This window comes from Kuraishia capsulata, genomic scaffold, assembly GCF_000576695.1.
Source record: "Kuraishia capsulata CBS 1993 genomic scaffold, Kuraishia_capsulata_scaffold_5, whole genome shotgun sequence".
In the NCBI taxonomy this organism is placed as follows: domain Eukaryota; kingdom Fungi; phylum Ascomycota; class Pichiomycetes; order Pichiales; family Pichiaceae; genus Kuraishia; species Kuraishia capsulata.
Window position 1 is genome coordinate 150,410 of NW_019172954.1, and position 19,564 is coordinate 169,973.

A 19,564-nucleotide genomic window follows, 5' to 3' on the forward strand; every position below is an offset into this window, starting at 1 on the left:
AAAACACAGTATTCAACAATATAAATTGAATTAATAGAGCTCTTTTGCGTGTAATTAGATACGATTACCTCATTTGGTCGGGACCCCACTTCTACGTGCACGGCACAATCCACCAGAGCCAATCAAAGATTTTGATTATTCAACCATTCATCTTCTGCAGTAGACTTCTAGATAGTCTTTATCCAAGGAATCAAACTGGCTAACATTGTCAAGAGTTGAACAAAAAGTTGAGCAGAGTCTGTGGAGTTGCCCCTTATACATTGAACAGCACCAGGACCGTACATCACTTGAACGTCAGCAACAAATTTCTTCACATACCTCAACATGTCATCCCCAGTTCCATTTTCACTCGCCAACAAGAAACTGGTGTCATCGTTATATCGCCAATCTTTGAGAACCGCGCAGAATTGGATCAACCGCAAGGATTTCTACAGAAAGAAGGCTGCTGAAATCAGAGGCAGGTTCGAGGCCAACAAACACATTGAAGATCCAAATCAGCTGAAGGTATGTGGCACATGTTTTGAACTTGCATATAACCAAAAAATCATACTAACAAGAGTTTCATCAGGTTGTGCTCGACCAAGCTCAGGCTTTACTGAAAGAATATGCCCACCCAGATCCTATAATTCCACCTTGCAGACCAGGCGGAACGAAGTATGAGAGAAACCTTCCTCCTAGAAAAGAAAAATTGGTGCCATTCCTCTGAATAAATGACGTTTAAAATGATTTTGCAATACAGAACATAGGAATCAAAGGGATATTTATTAATTAGAAGTCGAAAAGGCATCATATAACATAGTTAGCTGAAATAGCGATTGTGTCATAACCGAGACAAAAACAGGAAGCTCCGATTTGTACAACATCAAAGTTGTGTTATGCTGATTGTAGTACTCTTTTCTTCTCTCAACTGTTTTTCAAAATGTCAAGCCCAGGAAAAATTTACAGGGCAATTTGCACCTGTTTGATGACGGTTTATGGTAGAAACTATTCAAACGGGATAAAGTTGTCTGATAGTAAGCATCAACATTTCCTTGTGTGATCTGAACAAAACAAACTAACGGGTATAGAGCCTTTGTCGGTTGAAAGTTCGATTGAAGAGCCTTGGAGCTTATTTTCAATCAAATATCCAATATTTGGTAAAAATACTGGCCTCTTGGAGCTTCTCAGCTTCAGATCGCAATATTCACCTCGCTACACCATCACAGCATCTTCAGTGCTCTTCTTCCTCGTTGCAATTGCTTTCTCTTTGTGGTTTAAGAGCAATTACAGAGACGAGACAGAATCAGCCAGTGTTGAAAAAGACGACAGCTTGGCGTTGGAATCCGATTTTCGTTTGATTTCGTATTCCAATGGCAAGCCACGGCTTGAAAGAGAAGACTTGTCCATGGCTGTCCACGGCCAGAAAGATGAGAAAAGTGCAATAATTTGCGACGAGATGAGTTCTGATACAATTGCAACCGTCAATGAGAAAGCCACTCGGGGTGGCAGAGACGCGCATGGTGTTGGACACATTTATGCCAGCTACACTTACGGTTCCGGCATGTCCAAGTTGAAGCGATTATCTACAACCGCACATTCACAACACTCAGAGATCGATTCCTCATCTACAAGCTCAACGTACAACGGTCAGAGTCTCAAATTGAGCGCTAGAATTAAAAGGATTGACGAAATACCTTATCTTGTGCCTGGCGAGGATGGCCAGATCCTGCTATGTCTCGTCACTGGTGATGGAAATGGCTCCAACTGGAAGCTACTAGGCAGATTAGCAGAGACTGGGTTGATTTCACTCAAGTTAATCGAAATACTGAAGCAACACACTGTTCAAATAACACGCTTTGGACTGCGGTGCGACGACACTACTGTTTCAGTTGATTGTGCTAACTTCGTCAAGTGTATTCTGATAACAGCAAGGAATCAAATCGCCCACCGTGATACGGCATATCTCTTGCGATACATGTTTCTTGAAAACAGGCCGGAAATAAAGGACATTCTCGTGGATATGAGCTTTCAGGTCCTACGAGTATTGGCCAAACCTGTCCTGGCTCACGTTTTCGACATACTCCTTGGTCCGTGCAGTACAGAAGAAGACAGAGATGCGATAATTGGTTCGATTTGTCGCTTCCATTCAAGCAAACCAGATTACTTTACTGAAGAGTTGCTTCTGGAATATGTTGTGGCGTTTATCAGTGTCCCTATCTGAGGGTGACATGGCGTGCCCATCAAGCCGCTTGATTACCGGGCTGAAAGCACTCCTAAAATTTACTGGGAAAACCGCACAAAAAAATTTATCTCCATCTTTTGGTCAAAGCAAAAACTTGAGAGGCAAATTTAAAAAGTCTAATTGAAGGGACCCTAGAAGTTGCTGTTGGGCGTCATCTGGCATTTTTTTAAGGGTCTCCTAGGCAGGAACGGGGAATTTTAGATCGACATTGCAGCAACGCCGATGGAGCGCTTACCTAAAATTCCGATCAATTTTTGTCACACGAGGGAAAACACCCAACCTTCTCCCTTTCTTCCTTTTTTTCTCACTAGGCTCTGGCTACTCTCTCGTGACCTTTGTTCCATTATCCTCAGTTTGATATTGGGGTTTTGAATTGAGCTATTGGTGCCGAATCTTGCCTATTTAACCCAGAAACCTCCCTTCCACCTGGATTGCCGATCGCGTCTTTAAAACCTTTTGAGATTGAACCAGACAACAAATCAGGGACATATAGCTGGCAAAAATGGATTACACTAAATCCATTCCAAATGTCCCAGCAATGCTGTCAAGGAAGAAGTCCAGCACCCTTTTCGTTGCGTGCGGTATTCTTTTCATGATTATGTTGCCACTTTTGCACAAGTCCTCTCCAATTTACCAGTCTAATCTCCCCTCGAAGGGTCCCGGCGCCAACCCAAGACACTATGGAAAGTTCAAGAAAACCGAAGCAGAAATTTCTATAGGACCAAAGGTTATGGATGCCGACTACTATCCCATGGACCTGGCTTCATACTTGAGTGATATCTCTTACAGCCAATTTCACCACGAAAACTACACAGATTTGACATGCTCTGATATTAGACATCACGGAATTGTTCATGTAACAGAGAAGAAAGAACTTCCCTTGAATATTGCGTCTATTCGCGACCAGCTGATAAATTCGGGGTTCAACGACGTCGTCACTTCAGGTGACAACACAGGTTTGACTGACGAGGAGATCGTCAAGAAGAAGTGGTTCAGATTCGTTGGTGGTTCTGTTTGGTTGAAGGAGCATAACGTGCACTTGCTTGTATCGAGAGTCTTCTACTCAAGAGAAGGCTCCATGATCAGAGCTGCTGCCAACTTTATGGCTGTGCAGATCTATGACAAGGACTGGAAGGAGCTAATTGGTCATCAACTTACTATCAAGAACTATGAGACAGGAGAGGATCAGCCCATGGTGTTCCCAACATTCTTTGACTTCCCATTTTTCTATTCACTCACTTACCGGTATTACGGTCCAGAGGATCCAAGAATCATTCTCAGGGAAACCCATGATGGCAGAGAGGAGCCAATCATCATCTTCAACATGTACACACAGGCCTACAACATCTTTAAGGTTGAAGATTTCAAGTTGTTCCGTGCCATTCACATTCTGTATCCATTTGCTAACAACAAGCTATTGCTGCTGCAAATCGAAGGTACCGTTCCAGAGGAAAAAGAGAAGAACTGGGTTCCGTTTTTCGACAAAGATTCCCGCTCCTGCCAGTGGAGTCGTGGTTTCATCTACTTCATCTACTCGTTCTCGCCACTCGAAATTCTAGAGTGTTCGCTAGATTACGGTATTTGTCAAAGGTCGTTCACCGGCGACTCCTCGTTTGGAGACACAGGTGATATGAGAGGTGGTACCGATCTTTTGCCAATTCCAAAGGAGGTTCCACAGCCGGAGGGTACCCAATCGTGGATTGGGTTTGCCAGATCTCACTTGGACGATTGTGGTTGTGCTGACCGACAGTACAGGCCAAACCTGATGATTTTGAGTAAGCAAGGCGATGAGTTCTACCTGCAACTGATTTCGGGATCGCTGGACTTCAACATTGATGTACTATCATGGGAGGGGCCAGGACACCCATCATGCTTTGGTATCAGAAATGTTTTGATTCCAAACTCTTTAAGTTACTGGGATGTCGTTTCCAGAGATTCGGAAGGTAAATACGAGGACTTCCTTGGACTCACGCTGTCGGAGGCTGACCAGAATGTTATTATCGTTCATATTCGCGGTCTCTTGAACTATATTATGGATATCCAGGTGGCACACAACTTAGCGGAGATCGTTTCCTACACCCCATCGGAGATGCACTACAGAACGTTCAAGAGTGTTAGTTGTGCTGTTGACGATGCGCTGAAGTACTGCAAGGCCTACGGTGAGACCCACTCCTGATTTCTGCGAAGAGAGATCCAAAGGGGATTGGAAGGCGCTACATCTGTCAGGCTTTAATTAAGCTGGCGGATATAGGCCTATTTGCGGAAATGTGAGATGCAGTGTTTGAGATTCTCACAAGGTCCATTGGTTGCACGCCATAGATCGAAGCCTTTTGTCACCTCAAAGGCTACAACTCAACTCAAACGTCGTTTTACATCTCACGTTGTCAAGCCCCGTCGGATTATGAGGCCTGTCTTTCGGCGCCCGACCCCCCTTCTATATTATAAAGTTGGTTAATGTTTTCACTACGGTGTTCGTCTTCAAGTTATCATTTTCTATTTTCATTCTGGGATCCGTCTGACTACTGTCAGGATTTCTACAATGATTGGACCAGTTATATATCCCATCCCAAATTAATTATTCTTTTTATGCTATGTAGTTCTAAGGAGACTAGGCAAACGCCTTAAGCGTATCCTTGTCAAACACGTTGCCGGACTCTTTGAGTAGTTTCACCAGAAGACTCAAAGAAGCTTCCCCCTTGAAATCTGGCTTGGATCTCAACTCATCAAGATCGTTAGCGTAGGCTATAGTGATTTGCTTGAGATATTCATTCAGTACAGCCTTATCAGCGCCAAGGTCTGCATTCAACTGGGCGATGGACCTAGCATCCAGATCTCTCGACCCAGGCACAGGCCTCAGTCTGAGTCTGTTGAGGTCTCTCTTTGTTGAATCGGATAATATGGGCAACTCTAATGAGTCAATATCTGCCACAACAGCCTCATTTTCCGGTGCTGCTGTTTCAGCTGGCTGGTCCTCCACTACAGAGTGCCTCACACTGGTGTCTGAATCCACAGAGTCCGAGGAGTCTGAGTCGGACGAGAAGTCCTCGGTTCTTCTCTTCTTTCTCCGTCTTCTGTTCTTTTTGTCTGAATTCCTGACTTCAGGCGCCATCGTAGTATGAAGAGGCTCGTATCGCTGTGACCCTTTAATTCTGTAATCCCGCTCTGAATATGAAAAATTAAAATTCAAGTCCCACATCTGGCTTCCACACGACCTTTCCAGCATCCACGTGCGCATACTAATTCCATGGTTATACCCTCGGCGCTTGAGTCCCAGTTTCTCAGGGACCACCTCGTTTTAGACCGTTTGCTCACTTCGGCTTTGGGACTGTGATCTGCAACTGTCCAAATCGTGCCCCTGGCCCCTTATAAAAAATATCGAGGCGGTACAACTGAGAATTCCATCTTCTCTAATACCACAAGCAAACCTCAAGGACGAAGTCTCTTCACAGCGTGAAAAACTTTCAGCACAAAAAAGCCCCAAATTTGACACCCTGGCCGCTCTCGCTGAAGTTGGAACCCACAGTCGTTTGCAGGTCTAAAGCGTCTAAATATCCATTTCGGTTGGCGTCCCCTTTTCATAGAATCGCGTGAAACAGATTCAGAATTACTTGCCCCTCTTGTTAGCAACACCACCAACGTGATCCGAACCCGGTGTCCTTGAGCTTGATTCTCCTTATAGACCTATCTGCTCGTTTCAGTTGTTAATTGTTGAGTGTGCCTGAGATTATTATAGCCTCTCGGTTCTTCGTGGTTATCTTCAAAACTGAACTTTTGCTAGTTTTTACCCTGTTGATTGCATTTCCATTGACAGTTGTGGAATTTCGATTTTACAACGAGTTTGCAATTTTTCACTGAATCACTAGTTTTGCCGTCTCGCCTGGCGTGCGTACTGTTATCAATTGAACCATGGAGTCCCATTATAAAAAACTCTTCAAGGTGGTTTCCAGACCGACACGCGCGGGCTCAAGACTTATTGTTCTGTCTGCTGTTTTAGTTGTCGGTATCACGTTGCTGGTAGTCTCTGCGTCGTTTTTCTATACCGACTCCAACGTGATTACAGACACGTCCAAGACCATCATTGGCCAGTCCAACGGACTGACAGACAAAATCTCCAATCTGTGGCAGGGCTCTGGCAGTCATGCCAACATCGATCACGAGATCTTGACGTATCCCCAGATCGAGGATGCACTCACTTTCAAGCAGACCTCCGATAAGAGACGTTCGGAGATTGTCAAGGACAACATGGAATTTTACCACGACTTTTTCGATAAGGAGATAAGTGAGCCTAAGAAGGGCACGTTGGCGCGCGCCCCTGCTCAGGGTGCCGACTACGATCGTGCCAATGCCACACTGTTGGTTCTCGTGAGGAACGAAGAGCTCAACCAACTGCTTCACACCATCAGACAGATTGAGGAGCACTGGAACAGCAAGTTCCACTACCCTTACACTTTCGTGAACGACCAGGAATTCTCAGCCAAATTCAAGCAATCTGTGAACGCTGCCACCTCTGGCAAGTGCAACTTTGTGGTGATTCCCAAGGAAATCTGGGATCCACCTGCCAATATCGACATGGACAAGTTGTTCCACGAGATCGATATCATGGAGGAGCAACAGATCAACTACGCGGGAAAATTATCGTACAGAAACATGTGCCGTTTCAACTCTGGCTATTTCTACCAATTGGATTTCTTGAAGCAATTCAAATGGTACTGGAGATTCGAACCTGGCACCAATTACTTTTGTGACATTGACTACGATTTATTCAAGTTTATGGAAGAAAACGACAAGACATATGGGTTCGTGATTTCTCTTTATGATGCTCCACAAACTGTCGAAACACTTTGGCCTGTGACCTTGGATTACGTGAAGAAGAACCCACAGTTCGTCCACCCTAACGGTGCTTTCAAGTGGTTGACTGAGAACTTGCAAAACCCATGGCACGCACGCGCTACGGAGGGTTACTCTACGTGTCACTTCTGGTCTAACTTTGAAATTGCCAATATGGACTTTTACAGAGGCGAGGCTTACAGTGGCTGGATCAAATCTCTGGAGGAAAATGGTGGTTTCTACTACGAGCGTTGGGGAGATGCCCCAGTCCATTCCGTTGGTATTGGTCTCTTCGAGGATAAGGATAAGGTGCACTGGTTTAGAGATATTGGCTACGAGCACTCACCCTACAAGAACTGTCCAAAGTCTGACAAGTGCTCTGGTTGTTCTGCAGGTGATTTCGGTCCTGGTTCTCTTGACGACCAGAACTGTATGTCCAACTGGATCAAGCTTGAAATGAGCAATGAGCAACTGGCATGGTACTGAAGCAAGAAGCTGATTTTATTTTGGTTTAAATTATCATTCGCTGATTTTATATATTGCCATTCTGTGTGTTTAGCGTTAGTCATAATGATCATCTGTTGAAAGATAAAGAGTAGATAGAGATGGTGGTAAATGTGAGGGTTAATCTACGGGTCGTTAGGGATAAGCCTATATATACATGAATTCCTAAACATGGCTAGCAACTATTGGATATTTTCCTCAGACCTTCGATATAATTACCAGTCATTTCATACACTCACTATCTAGTATGTGCCCACCAGACATTCATTTTAAGCCATATCCGTTATTATTTACCCACTGGATAAGCAGGATGCACTTACCAGTTCGCCTCTTGGCTGGTTCCGGATCCTACAACTCATCAAAAAGATTAAAAATCCCGTTTATCGGCCTCTATTACACCACTTGTACTCCTGCATATCAAGCTGTAGCCTTACCTGCCATCCTCCAGGTCATCCAAGCGTACCAACAGTTCATCCAATAATAACTAACCAAATTAATTCAAATCAAGCTAGAGTACGTTCTCATAACTTTGTGATACTTTCTGCCTTTTTTATTCACCATATTCATCATATTCGCGTTGTCCACCACATCATTTCTTCTGGTCTTATCCTGTGTTGGGAAATTTCCTTTTTGGGCCATATTAAGGCCGGATTGAGGCACCCGTCCCGAATTGGCAGATAGAGGTGGCGAGCTTTGACACAGTTGCTTGTTACAGTTTGCCCCGTATTACTCCGGAGGACAGGAGGATTTCAACGGATTTCTCCTTTTTTTGGTTACTCTTTTCGCATTCCGCTTCGCCTTCAATCCATCTCTACTCCTACACTGATCACCATGCAACTGTCCTTTGGAGTCCTTTTGTCTGCCGCGTTGTGTCTCTTAGGCTCATCCGCGGAGGCTAAGACCTTCTCTGCGCCTATCAAGAAGCATGCCGTCACTGAGCACCTCAAAGACGTTGCATTCAGCGACTACACTGCTTCGCTCAAGAACAAGTACATTTCTCTGTGGAACAAGCAACAACCCCTTGGAGCCGAGGTTCCCTTTTTGGAGGTGATTCCGCAGGTGGAGATCCTTGCTGGTCACGATGCTCCATTGACTAACTACGTCAATGCTCAGTATTTCACGGAGATCTCTCTCGGAACTCCAGGACAGTCTTTCAAGGTGATTTTGGACACTGGATCCTCGAATTTGTGGGTTCCAGGTTCTTCCTGCAGTTCCTTGGCTTGCTACTTACACACCAAGTACGACCACGACCAATCGTCTACCTACAAGCCCAACAACACTGAATTTGCGATCAGATACGGATCCGGTTCTTTGGAAGGATTTGTTTCTCAAGACACTCTTTCCATTGGTGACTTGATCATCCCAAAACAAGATTTCGCAGAGGCTACTAGCGAGCCCGGTCTTGCTTTTGCTTTCGGCAAGTTTGACGGTATTCTCGGTCTCGCCTACGACACCATCTCCGTGGACAAGGTGGTTCCTCCTATCTACAATGCGATTGAATTGGGATTGTTGGACAAGCCTCAGTTTGCCTTCTATCTTGGAGATGTTAGCAAGTCCGAAGAAGACGGCGGAGTGGCCACCTTCGGAGGTGTCGATGACTCCAAATATGAGGGCAAGATCACCTGGTTGCCAGTCAGAAGAAAGGCTTACTGGGAGGTTGCCTTCGATGGTGTTGCCCTTGGAAAGGAGTATGCTAGTTTGGAGGGAACTGGTGCTGCCATTGACACTGGAACCTCCCTAATTGCTCTCCCAAGCGGACTTGCCGAGATTTTGAACGCAGAGATCGGAGCCCAAAAAGGCTGGTCTGGTCAGTACAGCATTGAGTGTGATACCAGAGACTCTCTGCCAGACCTGACCTTCACCTTTGCCGGTTACAACTTCACGATTACTCCTTACGACTACACTCTGGAGGTTTCAGGTTCGTGTATTTCTGCGTTCACTCCAATGGACATCCCAGCGCCAATTGGACCAATGGCGATCATTGGTGATGCTTTTTTGAGAAAATACTACTCTGTCTACGACTTGGGTAAGAACGCTGTCGGTTTGGCCAAGGCCGCCTGAATCGGCTCAATTAGACTGCTTAGGCGATAGCACAGACGGCTTTCATTGGCTACCAAAGGCTCAAATTGCCACCGGGGGAATTTTTTTTGTACCTGCTTTTTCCGGATATCTTTTACTCTTCTATTGCAACCTTCATTTTTTTGATTTCTGAGCACTGCGGCGTTCTTCCCCTTGCTCTGTCAATCCCCCCGAACTGGCTTACAATCCCAAAACGAAAGGCTGGCATTCTGTCACAACAAAAATTCAGATCATAAAAACTGCGATTGTCATCAATATATCCGTTGTATCTCACTGAGTTGTAGGATAGTAAGTTTTGATCGGACTATGCCAACTATATAAGAATTATCTGCCGCACGAATTCAACAGGGTTACCCGGCCTCCAATCATCCTCCCACCACGCTGAAAAATCTTGCCGAAGCTCTTCAACCGATATCTCTTTCTTCATTTCATCAAGGATGTTTACCAGGTACCAGTTGGGTTTAAGAATTGAACTGTCATTTGATTTCGGATCAGTGCATTAACTTTGTCGCACCATGGGTCTTTGAAACCGTCTCCCCGGAGTTTGTTCGTCACCATCTAACCCTTCGCTGGATGCTGGGTCCTCCAAGAACGAACCAAAACGAAAGGTGTTTCCAATCGGTTCCCTTTCGAATCAGCTTTAAAACCATCGCTGTTCGAGGTCGCCGCCCTCGGGCCTGGATGACCCATGAAATGGTGATGACCTAGAGTCTGATACATTCTGTAAGGCAAGCATGTCAGTAGAGATGCTCTCTGCCAATACTGTAGATTTGAGACCCAAAAGCGACCTCAAAGAACCTCAAAGAACCTCGTAAACTTCCAGGATTTGATAAGCTATTCTTTATTACCCCAATTGTATTGCTAGGTCCGAAATCTGCGAGCCTTAATCTTTCCCCAAGTTAGCGTAGTGCTATTATCATTTGAGAAGAGTGAAAAATTGGGGCAAAACGTCGGAAGTGTAACATCTCAAAACTTTTATTTCCAGCCAGAACTAACCCACAAAAAACCTTTAAATAGGCAAAAAAACCAACACCAATGAGCATTCTCAGGAGTTCCATTTCTTTGGCCTCCAGGGCTTCCAGGACTGGAATTCCGCTATTGACCAGGTCGGTTGCCGTCAAGAACGCAACTACGGTCTCGGTCTCCTTGGCCCGATTCTATTCCTCTAAGCCAGAGGATAAAAAGGAAGAATACAAGTCGATTCTGAACGATGATTTGTTGGCACAAACAGGCATAGATGTTGATTCTATCAAAAAGGAGGGCAGTACGTCAGAGTCTGAGTCTGAGTCTTCAGAGTCAGAAGAAAAACAGCAGAGATACAGCAAGGATCCAAAAAGGGCAAAACGCCAGTCGTCTATCGACAAGAAGATGGAGAAAAGAGCCAATATGTTCTACATCTCTGTTTTGGCGCTATCTATTGGTGGAGCCGCGTACCTGTCTAGAGACTGGGAGGAGTCGGAAGAGTCCTTCTACAAGCCGGAAGAGAACGGATACACTCCCGGTTTGATTTGGAAGCGTTTCAGTACGAGATTCTCAGACTTGGTGGGAATCTTCTCTGAACCTGCATTCAACGATTTGCTGCCTCCACCAGCTGCTGAGGAGTTCCGCAGACCTCTTACCTTGGTCTTGACCCTGGATGATTTGCTCATTCACTCAGAATGGTCTCCTAAGAACGGCTGGAGAACTGCAAAACGTCCCGGTCTGGACTACTTTTTGGGATACTTGTCCCAGTACTACGAAATTGTGATTTTCTCCTCCACTTCGATGGCATACAGCGAGAGAACTGTCGCCAAGCTGGACCCATACCACGCTTTCATCTCGCACGCGTTGTTCCGCGAAGCGTGCCGTTACAAGGATGGAAAGATCATTAAGGATTTGAGCTTGATGAACAGAGACCTGGGAAAAATCGTCATTATTGATGTTGACTCAGATGCCTACTCCTTGCAGCCTGAAAATGCCATTCCCGTTGAGAAGTGGGATGGCCAGCCAGACGACAAATTGGTCCAGATGATCCCATTTTTGGAGTATCTTGCCACAAACCCACGTTTGAAGGATGTGAGACCAATCTTGAACTCGTTCCCAGACAAAACCCAGATCCCAGAGGAGTTCATCAAGAGAGAGAAGATTTTGCGCCAGCAGTTTGAGGCTGAACAGAAAGCCAAAGGAGGCAACGGATTCAGCCTCGGCCTTGGGATTGCCAGACCTGCTGCATTCCCTCTGGATCTCATCAGAGAACACGGCCAGAGAAACTACCTGAACATGTACAACTACCTCAAGGAGCACGGAGAAGAGCTCCTCAGACAGGAGAAGGAGAGAGAGAAGCAGATAATGGCCGAGCAGAACATGACCCTCGGAAAGTTACTCACCGAGGGCGTTCCAAACCCCGAGGAAGTTTTGAAGCAGCAACAGGAGCTCCAGCAGCAGCAGTCCAAATAGAGCTATCAGTGTAAATATGAATTGGGTATGTCTTGCCTACGAATGTGTAAATGGAAAATACCGTCACCGCTTGACCCTAAGTTGAGTCAGGTACACGACCCTTGACCGACTTTTTTTGCCGCTTCTTCCTCCTTGTTGGCTACTCAGCCCACCAGCGACACTCAGATCTGAAGCGCAGTAATATATTCGGTAGAAAGGGTTTTTGTTACGACCTCTGTGATACTGCATTTAAGCGTTTATTCGCACTGCCTGTGGTGTTGTGAGATTCCAAACACCAAAAAGCGTCTTGTTAGCGCCCATTAGGAGGTCTCGCGTGTGGCTCGCTTCCGTTTGAAGTCTGGTTAAAGCGATTTTGGCCACGGCTTAATTTTGCGTGGCAATTTTTGCATACGAAATTAACCACAGAGTCGGAAGGTGTTGTTCAATTTTTTGTGCGAAGCTCGTGAATATATTGGGGTGCTGCAAAGATTGAGGCATTTTACCAAAAAAAGAGGCACTTATACAGCCAGCCGTTCGAGACATATTTGTCACAGAAAGAATCATGTCGTTGTTTAGGTCCACGTCGAAGTCGTCTGCTTCGAGCAGCGACTTGCATCACTATGATATGCGCGATGAGTCCAGTTCTTTGCACTCTTCAGCCTCGAATGGATCCACTGTGGAGACAGAGAACGGCCATGGCAAGCCCAGATCGAGATCGAACTCAACCAAATCGAAGTGGAGATCGTTTTTTGGGAGTTCAAGCAGCTTGAAGCAAGATGCCTCGGCCCAGGAGCAATTGAAGCAGGACAAGCTGAGGCAGCAGCAGTTGGACCAGAAACTGCGATCCCAGGTGGAGCATCCGGGAATGACTTCTCATCCTTATTCCCCATCACAATATCCGGTTCCCGTGCGGAATATCAGTGGAAGAAAACCTAATGCTGCGGAAGCTACTTCCAGGAGACCCAGTGCCGATGACAAAGCATCACCAAACTCTCATCACCTGGCGCAACCGCATACACAGATACCATCGCAGCCTCTAGACAATCCTAAAAAGCTTTCTCCATTGAACGTACCAAGCTCTCCGGCAATATCGTTTGCGTCGGAAGACAAGTCTGCTGCCAGCTCACCGGGTGTCGGTCCAACATCTCCATGTTTGGTTACAGGCTTGGGAGTGATGCGGAGCAAGAACAACTCCACAAGCTCTTTCAGCGATGGTGATCAGGTTCAAAGAATTCCTCCATTGAAGACATCTCCTTCCAACTCTGATCTGAACGGTGCTTTGAATAAGCTCAAGCTGATGCCTGCAGTTATGGAGAACCATCTCGATGACATATTGGACGAGGAGTCTTCCGGGAGTCAAAAAAGCCCCAACTCTGCTCCGATTGCAACCGCAATGAGTAGAAATACATCGAAAAGGGAAAGTCATAGTGCGTCGAGTGCCAACATGGGTGAACTATCCAGGTCTGCATCTAGAGGTAGGTCCTCGAGACTGGTCCACAAATTTCTGGGGCATGGCAACGATTCTGATTCCAGGGACAGCTCGTCACCACCCCCCTTCGACAACGATGTCTCTTTGAAAAGAAGTAATACAATCTCGATGTCGCAGCTGGAGGCTTACAACAGTCACAACGCTTTTTTCAACAATCTTAAGCATTCCACGTCGTTTTCGGGATTGGGTCGAGCCAACTCGGTGAAGACAATGAAGAGAGATGGGTGTATCATTTCTTATCTTGAGGGAACTTCACTACATTATCATGATTACTGCAAGCTGAAGAAGAATTTGGCAAGGACTGGAGGAGGAATATGGGGTTGGAAAAAGACCAAAGACGATTCTTCACCAGAAGCATCCATTGAAAACTCCATCAGTCTAATCCCTGATTCTTACTCAGAGCAACTTATGGTGATGAAGTCCAAGCCTGAGAATTATAGATGGAACTATGAGGATTTGGAGGATGAAGACGACAATGAAGATGAAGATGGTGATTCTGGTGATGATAGTTCAGATGGGGATGACTACGACTCTGAAGAGGACATAGAACCCATCATTGGACCAGATCAACTCAAGCTTTGCAACTCAATGCTCGACAAGATTGAGCATTCAGAAAAGCTGAATAAATACATCGAGAACAACGCCGGTGGCAGACTTCCGTTGTGCAAAAAATACGGCAAGATCAAGGGCCTTATTGGTAAGGGCTCTTATGGAACAGTCAAGCTTGCCATGAAAATAAACCCGGATAAGTCTGAGTCTGTGTTTGCGATCAAGCATTTGAAGCAGAGGGCAAATGAGAGTCCGCACCATTTTGGAAACAGAGTCACTTCGGAGTTCATGATAGCATCTTCTCTGACTCACCAGGCAGTCATAAACACTTATGACCTTATGATAGATCCGGAGACTTTGACATATTCGCAAGTGATGGAGTTTGTGCCATGCGGTGATCTCTATTCACTGATCAATTCCACGGGTGGAGAGGGCCTGAGCATGGTGGAGGCAGACTGTTTCTTCAAACAGATCCTGAATGCAATCACGTATCTCCACTCTGTTGGTATCTCTCATAACGATTTGAAGGTGGAGAACCTACTGCTGACATCCGCCGGCCAACTGAAGATCATTGACTTTGGAACCTCTGCGGTTTTCAAGACCAGCTGGGAACCAGATGTGCAAAAGTCAAGAGGTGCCTGTGGTTCTGAGCCATATGTCGCTCCTGAAGAGTATATTTCGGATAATGAATACGATCCCAGATACGCAGATGTATGGTCTCTAGGTATCATATATCTGATAATGGTCAACGGAGGTTACGTGTGGAGTGTTGCCAAAAAGTCTGACGACTTGTATGCGAAGTATCTGGACACCAGAGCTCTCTACAACTACGACAAGAAGTCGAGTTCTCACACACAGGAAGCGGCTGTCGTTCGCGCCGGTCAGTTCGACCCAATTGAGTCTCTTGGAAAGGGCCAATTCCCACACAGCAGAAGATACGTCCTATACAACATCCTGAATCCGGATCCCAACCACAGAATGAGAGTGAGCAAGATTTGGAAGTCCGAATGGGTCAAGTCAATCCAGGTTTGCGATGCTGGACGCGGATTCGTGGACAGTCACAGCTTCAAACTGTCTACGGTTATGGAGTACAATGGGACTGCCATGGCTAGTCCTCATTTGAGCGAGCATCCTACGGCGAGGGCCAAATCGCCGAACTCAAAGGCAACTTCTCCAAAAATGGAGTAGTTCTATGAATGCAACGAGATATGCGGAATTGTTCTATTTCAGCCTTTTTGTATGTATAATAGGAAATATAAAGTACGGTCTAACAGACAAAAATGAACCAGCATGTACGGACCTAACTGGTCTTCACCTTTGGCGATGCTGATTTGTTGGAGCCATAAACAAACAACTGAATCCCTAACACCACATTAACCAAGCCAGCGACCAGAAAGCCAATCAACATTGAGTTTTCCGCCACACCAGACGACAGCGTGGTGAAGATTCGCGCGACCGAGGCCAACAGATTGCTTAGCACAGTTATTGAAGACAACTGTCCCGTAGATTTCCTCTTGAATATTTCGATAACTTGCGGAATCTTACTCAGCCCGGAAAGAGGAATGACTATGGACTGGAGAAAGTTCAGCAGATTATTGCCTATCACCAAGGGCTTGTCAGCAGATGGCTGCGCCAGAAACGTGTAAAGCAGAATGGACACCACCGAGAAGAAGAACTGAAATTGTTTGTATTTTCCACCGAAGCCGAGCAGTAAGACTGCCAAAAATAAATTCTGAACCAGCATGAAGGCGACCTCACCAAAAGCCAAAAAAGGCGTCCCTGATCTGAAATTAGAGGAGAGAGAAACGAGGTAGCAGAATGATTCCAGCAGAGTAGTCAAAAGCGAGATACCCTCAGCACTCTTGGACCTGATAACTGATAATATTTGGGGTAATTTGACAATGGAGGAGCCTCCAATCAGCCCCAGTCCTAACACTTTGGAAATAGCGGGCTTCAACAGTATGTTTCCCTCTGGAGAGAATGGGTCCAGCTCCATCACCAACACCTCGAAGGCTTCATCACCAATGAGTTTTCCCCCCAAAATCCGAAGTTCCTCGGGAATGAAGTGAGTATAAGGTCTCAATACAGCCAAGACGCTTTCTAGCTGCTGCTGTATGTTGTCCATCTCGGGAGGTTCTGTGATTAGTTCAGGTAATCGAGCAGAGACTGATCTGGCAAGAAACGTGGCAGACAAACGTCATCGGAGTTGGTCTCACTCATCACGTGCGGCTCATAAAACTTTTCAGCAAGAGCACGACACGCACCAGGATGAAACAGCATTCTCTACGAGTTCAGTCTAAATAAACGATTGCAATAATATTCATGTAAATATTCATGTAAATATTCATAAAAAAATGCTCTCGTGTTTCTCTTTAAATCACAAATCACAAACAATCAGGAGAAACGTCCGACTAAACCAGCGAGACTGGAAGCCTCTTGGCCTCCTCTGATTCGGCATCGTCCTTCCATGTCTCGCCATACTTCTTCCAGGTGTTGAACCCATAATTAGTTGAGGTGTAAAACGTAGGTCTGTTGTAAGGTTGCAAAGGATAACCCTGTTTAAGACGCTCGACCAGATCCGGATTGGACGTATAGTATCTGCTAACACCAATGAGAGTTCTATCATTCAGGTCGACATCATGAACGAGGTTCTGATACCCTTCATCAGAAAGGTAGGCACCGGCCCTCAACACAACACCTTCCCAGATCTGAAAAATCCACTCATTGTTTTCCAAAGAAGATCTGTTGACGGCATTGACACTTCCGTCGACACGGGGTTCCACAATGGACACATATCCCAGTCTGTTGCCTGCCTTCGCTCTCTTCTCCAACTGGTCGAATACGTACGAGAATGTCACAATTGGGTGAGAGACAAGTCCTTCCGGACCCAACATTCCTCTTACATAGGGAGAAAGTCTGACAGCCACACGCTCAGCACCATATTTTTCAATCAACATGTCCAAGATCTCAAGCAGTAGTCTCGCCCTGTTTTCGATAGAACCACCATATTCGTCAGTTCTCTTATTGGTGGCTTCTCTCAGAAACTGGTCAAACAGATATCCATGAGCAGCATGAACCTCAATGAAGTCGAAGCCAGCCTCAAAAGCGTTATCAGCAGCATTAATGTATTCGTCCTTCAGTTGCTGGATATCCTCCTTGGTCATGGCCAGGAGCTCATTCCCAGCATCGATGGCAGCCTTCTCGCTCTCCTCGTTCCTGTAAACGGCAGAAGGACCAATGTACTTTTGACCCCACTCCTTCAACACATCAGGCTCACCCATTCTTCCCAGATGCCAGAACTGGGACGACATGAAGGAGCCTTCAGCATGAACAGCATCAACAATCTTCTTCCACGCCTTGGTCTGGTCCTTGTTCCAGATCCCAGGAGCACGTCTCATGAGGCCACCCTGAAGAGAAATGAAAGTTGCTTCAGCAATTATGAGCCCACCATTATTTTGCGCCCGATCTGTGTAGTACTGGAGCATCAGGTCCGTAGCGACAAACGATTCAGTGTTTCTCTTGCGGGTGGTTGGCGTGTGGACCAGCCTATTTTTCAGGGTAACATTGCCCACCTTGATTGGCTTGAACAAATTCGTAGCAGCAAGAGCTGTTGGTTTGTCTTGTGTCATTTTCTCTAAGTCTTGACAGCTGGGTCCAAATTCAGAAAGAAGGGAAATACCGGCACGGCAAGGACCTTTATACCATCGGGTGAATTACTAATTCCATACCCGATCACGTCAGCTCATCTTCGTGCGGCTCAAAATGAGGCAGTGCACTTCTGCAAACGGATAATTAGCCTGCTGTTATCTACAAACCACATTTCTAAGCAATGTATGAGTATATATAAGGTTTTGTGTATCTATGCAAGAGGGGTCAATGGCTTGGTAGCCTGTTCGGAATCTGGACCCAATTTTTCAGTTCCGTAGTCGCCATAGGTGTTGTACCCGTAATTGGTGTAGGCGTAGAAGTACTTTCTCTCGTATGGAGTAAGCTCCAAGCCCTTGCGCAGACGAGTACGTAGATCTGGGTTCGAGGTAAACGATCTGCAACTTCCAATGATTGTGCGGTCATTGGCATTGACGTGCTTAAGCGCAGTGGAGTAAGAGGGCTCGATGAAGTATGCACCGGAACGAATCACAACACCCTTCCAGATGTCATACATCCAATCATTGTGGAAAGAACTGGTTCCCTTTGTTTCTAACCACCATTCAGTTCTTGGCTCGGTAGTACTGACATAGGCCAGTCTTTTCCCCGAGGCTGCTCTTCTCTCGAGCTCGCTGAGCAGATAGCCGTACGTGACAATTGGGCTGATCTTGGCCTCGTCTCCAGCAGGCATACCCTGGAAAGTAGACCAAGGTGTGAATCTGACTCCAACGCGCTCGTACCCGAACTTGGTACCAATGGCATCAATGATCTCCAACACGACTCTTGCTCTATTTTCTATGGATCCTCCGTACTTGTCGGTACGTTGGTTGGAGACTTCATCGACAAACTGGTTAAGCAGATATCCATTGGCAGAGTGGACCTCCACCATATCGGCACCAGCTATCTCGAGAGCATGTCCAGCAGCAACGACATACTCCTGGATCATCTGCTCGACTTCCTCAGTGGAAAGGGCAACCAATTCTACGCCGGACTTTTCGGCAGCCTCCTTCGCTTCTTCGCTATAATGGATAGCAGATGGTCCGTACAGAGGCAGATTATCGGCCTTTGCAATCTCGGGCTCTGCAATTCTGCCCAAGGCCCAAAGTTGCGAACAAATAAACGAGCCGTTTTGGTGAACAGCATCGACCACCTTCTTCCAGGCAGCGGCCTGGACCTCAGACCATAATCCTGGAGCTTGAGGGTACATGCCGTACTTGGGGCTGATCAAGGTACCTTCGGTGATCACCAAAGAGCCAGCGTCTCTGGTCCTGTCAGAGTACAATTTTTGCATGGCATCGGTTGCAACATGCTCCGGACTGTTTCTGAATCTTGTTGTTGGCAACATCACGATCCTGTTGGAGAGTTCAACAGGACCCACTTTGATGGGCTTAAACATGTTGCTTTCAGCGATGGCAGTCATTGTGTTGAATGCGGTTGGGTTCTATAAAATTTGAGGTTTCTCTAGCGAAAGTTTGCAATCTTGGGTTTCTGACCCATGTTATATGTTTGACATATTTCGCGATTAACCTCGGCTGACGCCAGTTTACTAATACCTGTGTACCAATGCCCTGCAGCCGAACCGTTTTGACTGCAGATATCCCGACGGCCGGAAAAATCGTGCCAACAGTATGGGATGACAAATCACAGATGATCCGATCTACATGTGGCAGTGCAAATTACGTGAGCTAAAGCAACTAAAGAAAAAAGAGCTGTTTCCCAAAGAATAATCGACATTCAGACGCAATTTGAGGCCTGCGTCCAAACTTCCTAGTTGGGATGGTTTGATCTCGGAGGTTATTCGTAAAACATTTCTTTTAGAAAATGGCAACGGTAAT

The 19,564-nt window shown here is 46.0% G+C and overlaps 11 protein-coding genes across 11 annotated transcripts; 7 read left to right on the plus strand and 4 right to left on the minus strand.

The window, feature by feature from the left end:
* Nucleotides 1-324: 324 nt before the first annotated feature.
* On the plus strand, nucleotides 325-599 carry KUCA_T00004075001 (uncharacterized protein; the record flags this gene model as incomplete). Its single annotated transcript, XM_022600772.1, has 2 exons — nucleotides 325-504; nucleotides 558-599. 2 exons carry the CDS (start codon nucleotides 325-327, stop codon nucleotides 597-599), a joined length of 222 nt encoding a protein of 73 aa, XP_022460085.1.
* A 785-nt stretch (nucleotides 600-1,384) lies between these two features.
* Nucleotides 1,385-2,200, plus strand: KUCA_T00004076001 (uncharacterized protein; the record flags this gene model as incomplete). The annotated part of the gene is made up of 1 exon (XM_022600773.1): nucleotides 1,385-2,200. One exon carries the CDS (start codon nucleotides 1,385-1,387, stop codon nucleotides 2,198-2,200), a length of 816 nt encoding a protein of 271 aa, XP_022460086.1.
* A 523-nt stretch (nucleotides 2,201-2,723) lies between these two features.
* KUCA_T00004077001 (uncharacterized protein) lies at nucleotides 2,724-4,397 on the plus strand (the record flags this gene model as incomplete). Its single annotated transcript, XM_022600775.1, has 1 exon — nucleotides 2,724-4,397. One exon carries the CDS (start codon nucleotides 2,724-2,726, stop codon nucleotides 4,395-4,397), a length of 1,674 nt encoding a protein of 557 aa, XP_022460087.1.
* Nucleotides 4,398-4,829: 432 nt separating this feature from the next.
* On the minus strand, nucleotides 4,830-5,456 carry KUCA_T00004078001 (uncharacterized protein; the record flags this gene model as incomplete). The annotated part of the gene is made up of 1 exon (XM_022600776.1): nucleotides 4,830-5,456. One exon carries the CDS (start codon nucleotides 5,454-5,456, stop codon nucleotides 4,830-4,832), a length of 627 nt encoding a protein of 208 aa, XP_022460088.1.
* A 671-nt stretch (nucleotides 5,457-6,127) lies between these two features.
* Nucleotides 6,128-7,534, plus strand: KUCA_T00004079001 (uncharacterized protein; the record flags this gene model as incomplete). Its single annotated transcript, XM_022600777.1, has 1 exon — nucleotides 6,128-7,534. One exon carries the CDS (start codon nucleotides 6,128-6,130, stop codon nucleotides 7,532-7,534), a length of 1,407 nt encoding a protein of 468 aa, XP_022460089.1.
* An 849-nt stretch (nucleotides 7,535-8,383) lies between these two features.
* Nucleotides 8,384-9,613, plus strand: KUCA_T00004080001 (uncharacterized protein; the record flags this gene model as incomplete). Its single annotated transcript, XM_022600778.1, has 1 exon — nucleotides 8,384-9,613. The coding sequence occupies one exon, from the start codon at nucleotides 8,384-8,386 to the stop codon at nucleotides 9,611-9,613; it is 1,230 nt and encodes a 409-aa protein (XP_022460090.1).
* A 1,053-nt stretch (nucleotides 9,614-10,666) lies between these two features.
* Nucleotides 10,667-12,067, plus strand: KUCA_T00004081001 (uncharacterized protein; the record flags this gene model as incomplete). Its single annotated transcript, XM_022600779.1, has 1 exon — nucleotides 10,667-12,067. The coding sequence occupies one exon, from the start codon at nucleotides 10,667-10,669 to the stop codon at nucleotides 12,065-12,067; it is 1,401 nt and encodes a 466-aa protein (XP_022460091.1).
* Nucleotides 12,068-12,608: 541 nt separating this feature from the next.
* On the plus strand, nucleotides 12,609-15,272 carry KUCA_T00004082001 (uncharacterized protein; the record flags this gene model as incomplete). Its single annotated transcript, XM_022600780.1, has 1 exon — nucleotides 12,609-15,272. The coding sequence occupies one exon, from the start codon at nucleotides 12,609-12,611 to the stop codon at nucleotides 15,270-15,272; it is 2,664 nt and encodes an 887-aa protein (XP_022460092.1).
* A 112-nt stretch (nucleotides 15,273-15,384) lies between these two features.
* On the minus strand, nucleotides 15,385-16,209 carry KUCA_T00004083001 (uncharacterized protein; the record flags this gene model as incomplete). Its single annotated transcript, XM_022600781.1, has 1 exon — nucleotides 15,385-16,209. One exon carries the CDS (start codon nucleotides 16,207-16,209, stop codon nucleotides 15,385-15,387), a length of 825 nt encoding a protein of 274 aa, XP_022460093.1.
* Nucleotides 16,210-16,495: 286 nt separating this feature from the next.
* KUCA_T00004084001 (uncharacterized protein) lies at nucleotides 16,496-17,713 on the minus strand (the record flags this gene model as incomplete). Its single annotated transcript, XM_022600782.1, has 1 exon — nucleotides 16,496-17,713. The coding sequence occupies one exon, from the start codon at nucleotides 17,711-17,713 to the stop codon at nucleotides 16,496-16,498; it is 1,218 nt and encodes a 405-aa protein (XP_022460094.1).
* Nucleotides 17,714-17,943: 230 nt separating this feature from the next.
* Nucleotides 17,944-19,149, minus strand: KUCA_T00004085001 (uncharacterized protein; the record flags this gene model as incomplete). The annotated part of the gene is made up of 1 exon (XM_022600783.1): nucleotides 17,944-19,149. One exon carries the CDS (start codon nucleotides 19,147-19,149, stop codon nucleotides 17,944-17,946), a length of 1,206 nt encoding a protein of 401 aa, XP_022460095.1.
* Between the last annotated feature and the right edge of the window lie 415 nt (nucleotides 19,150-19,564).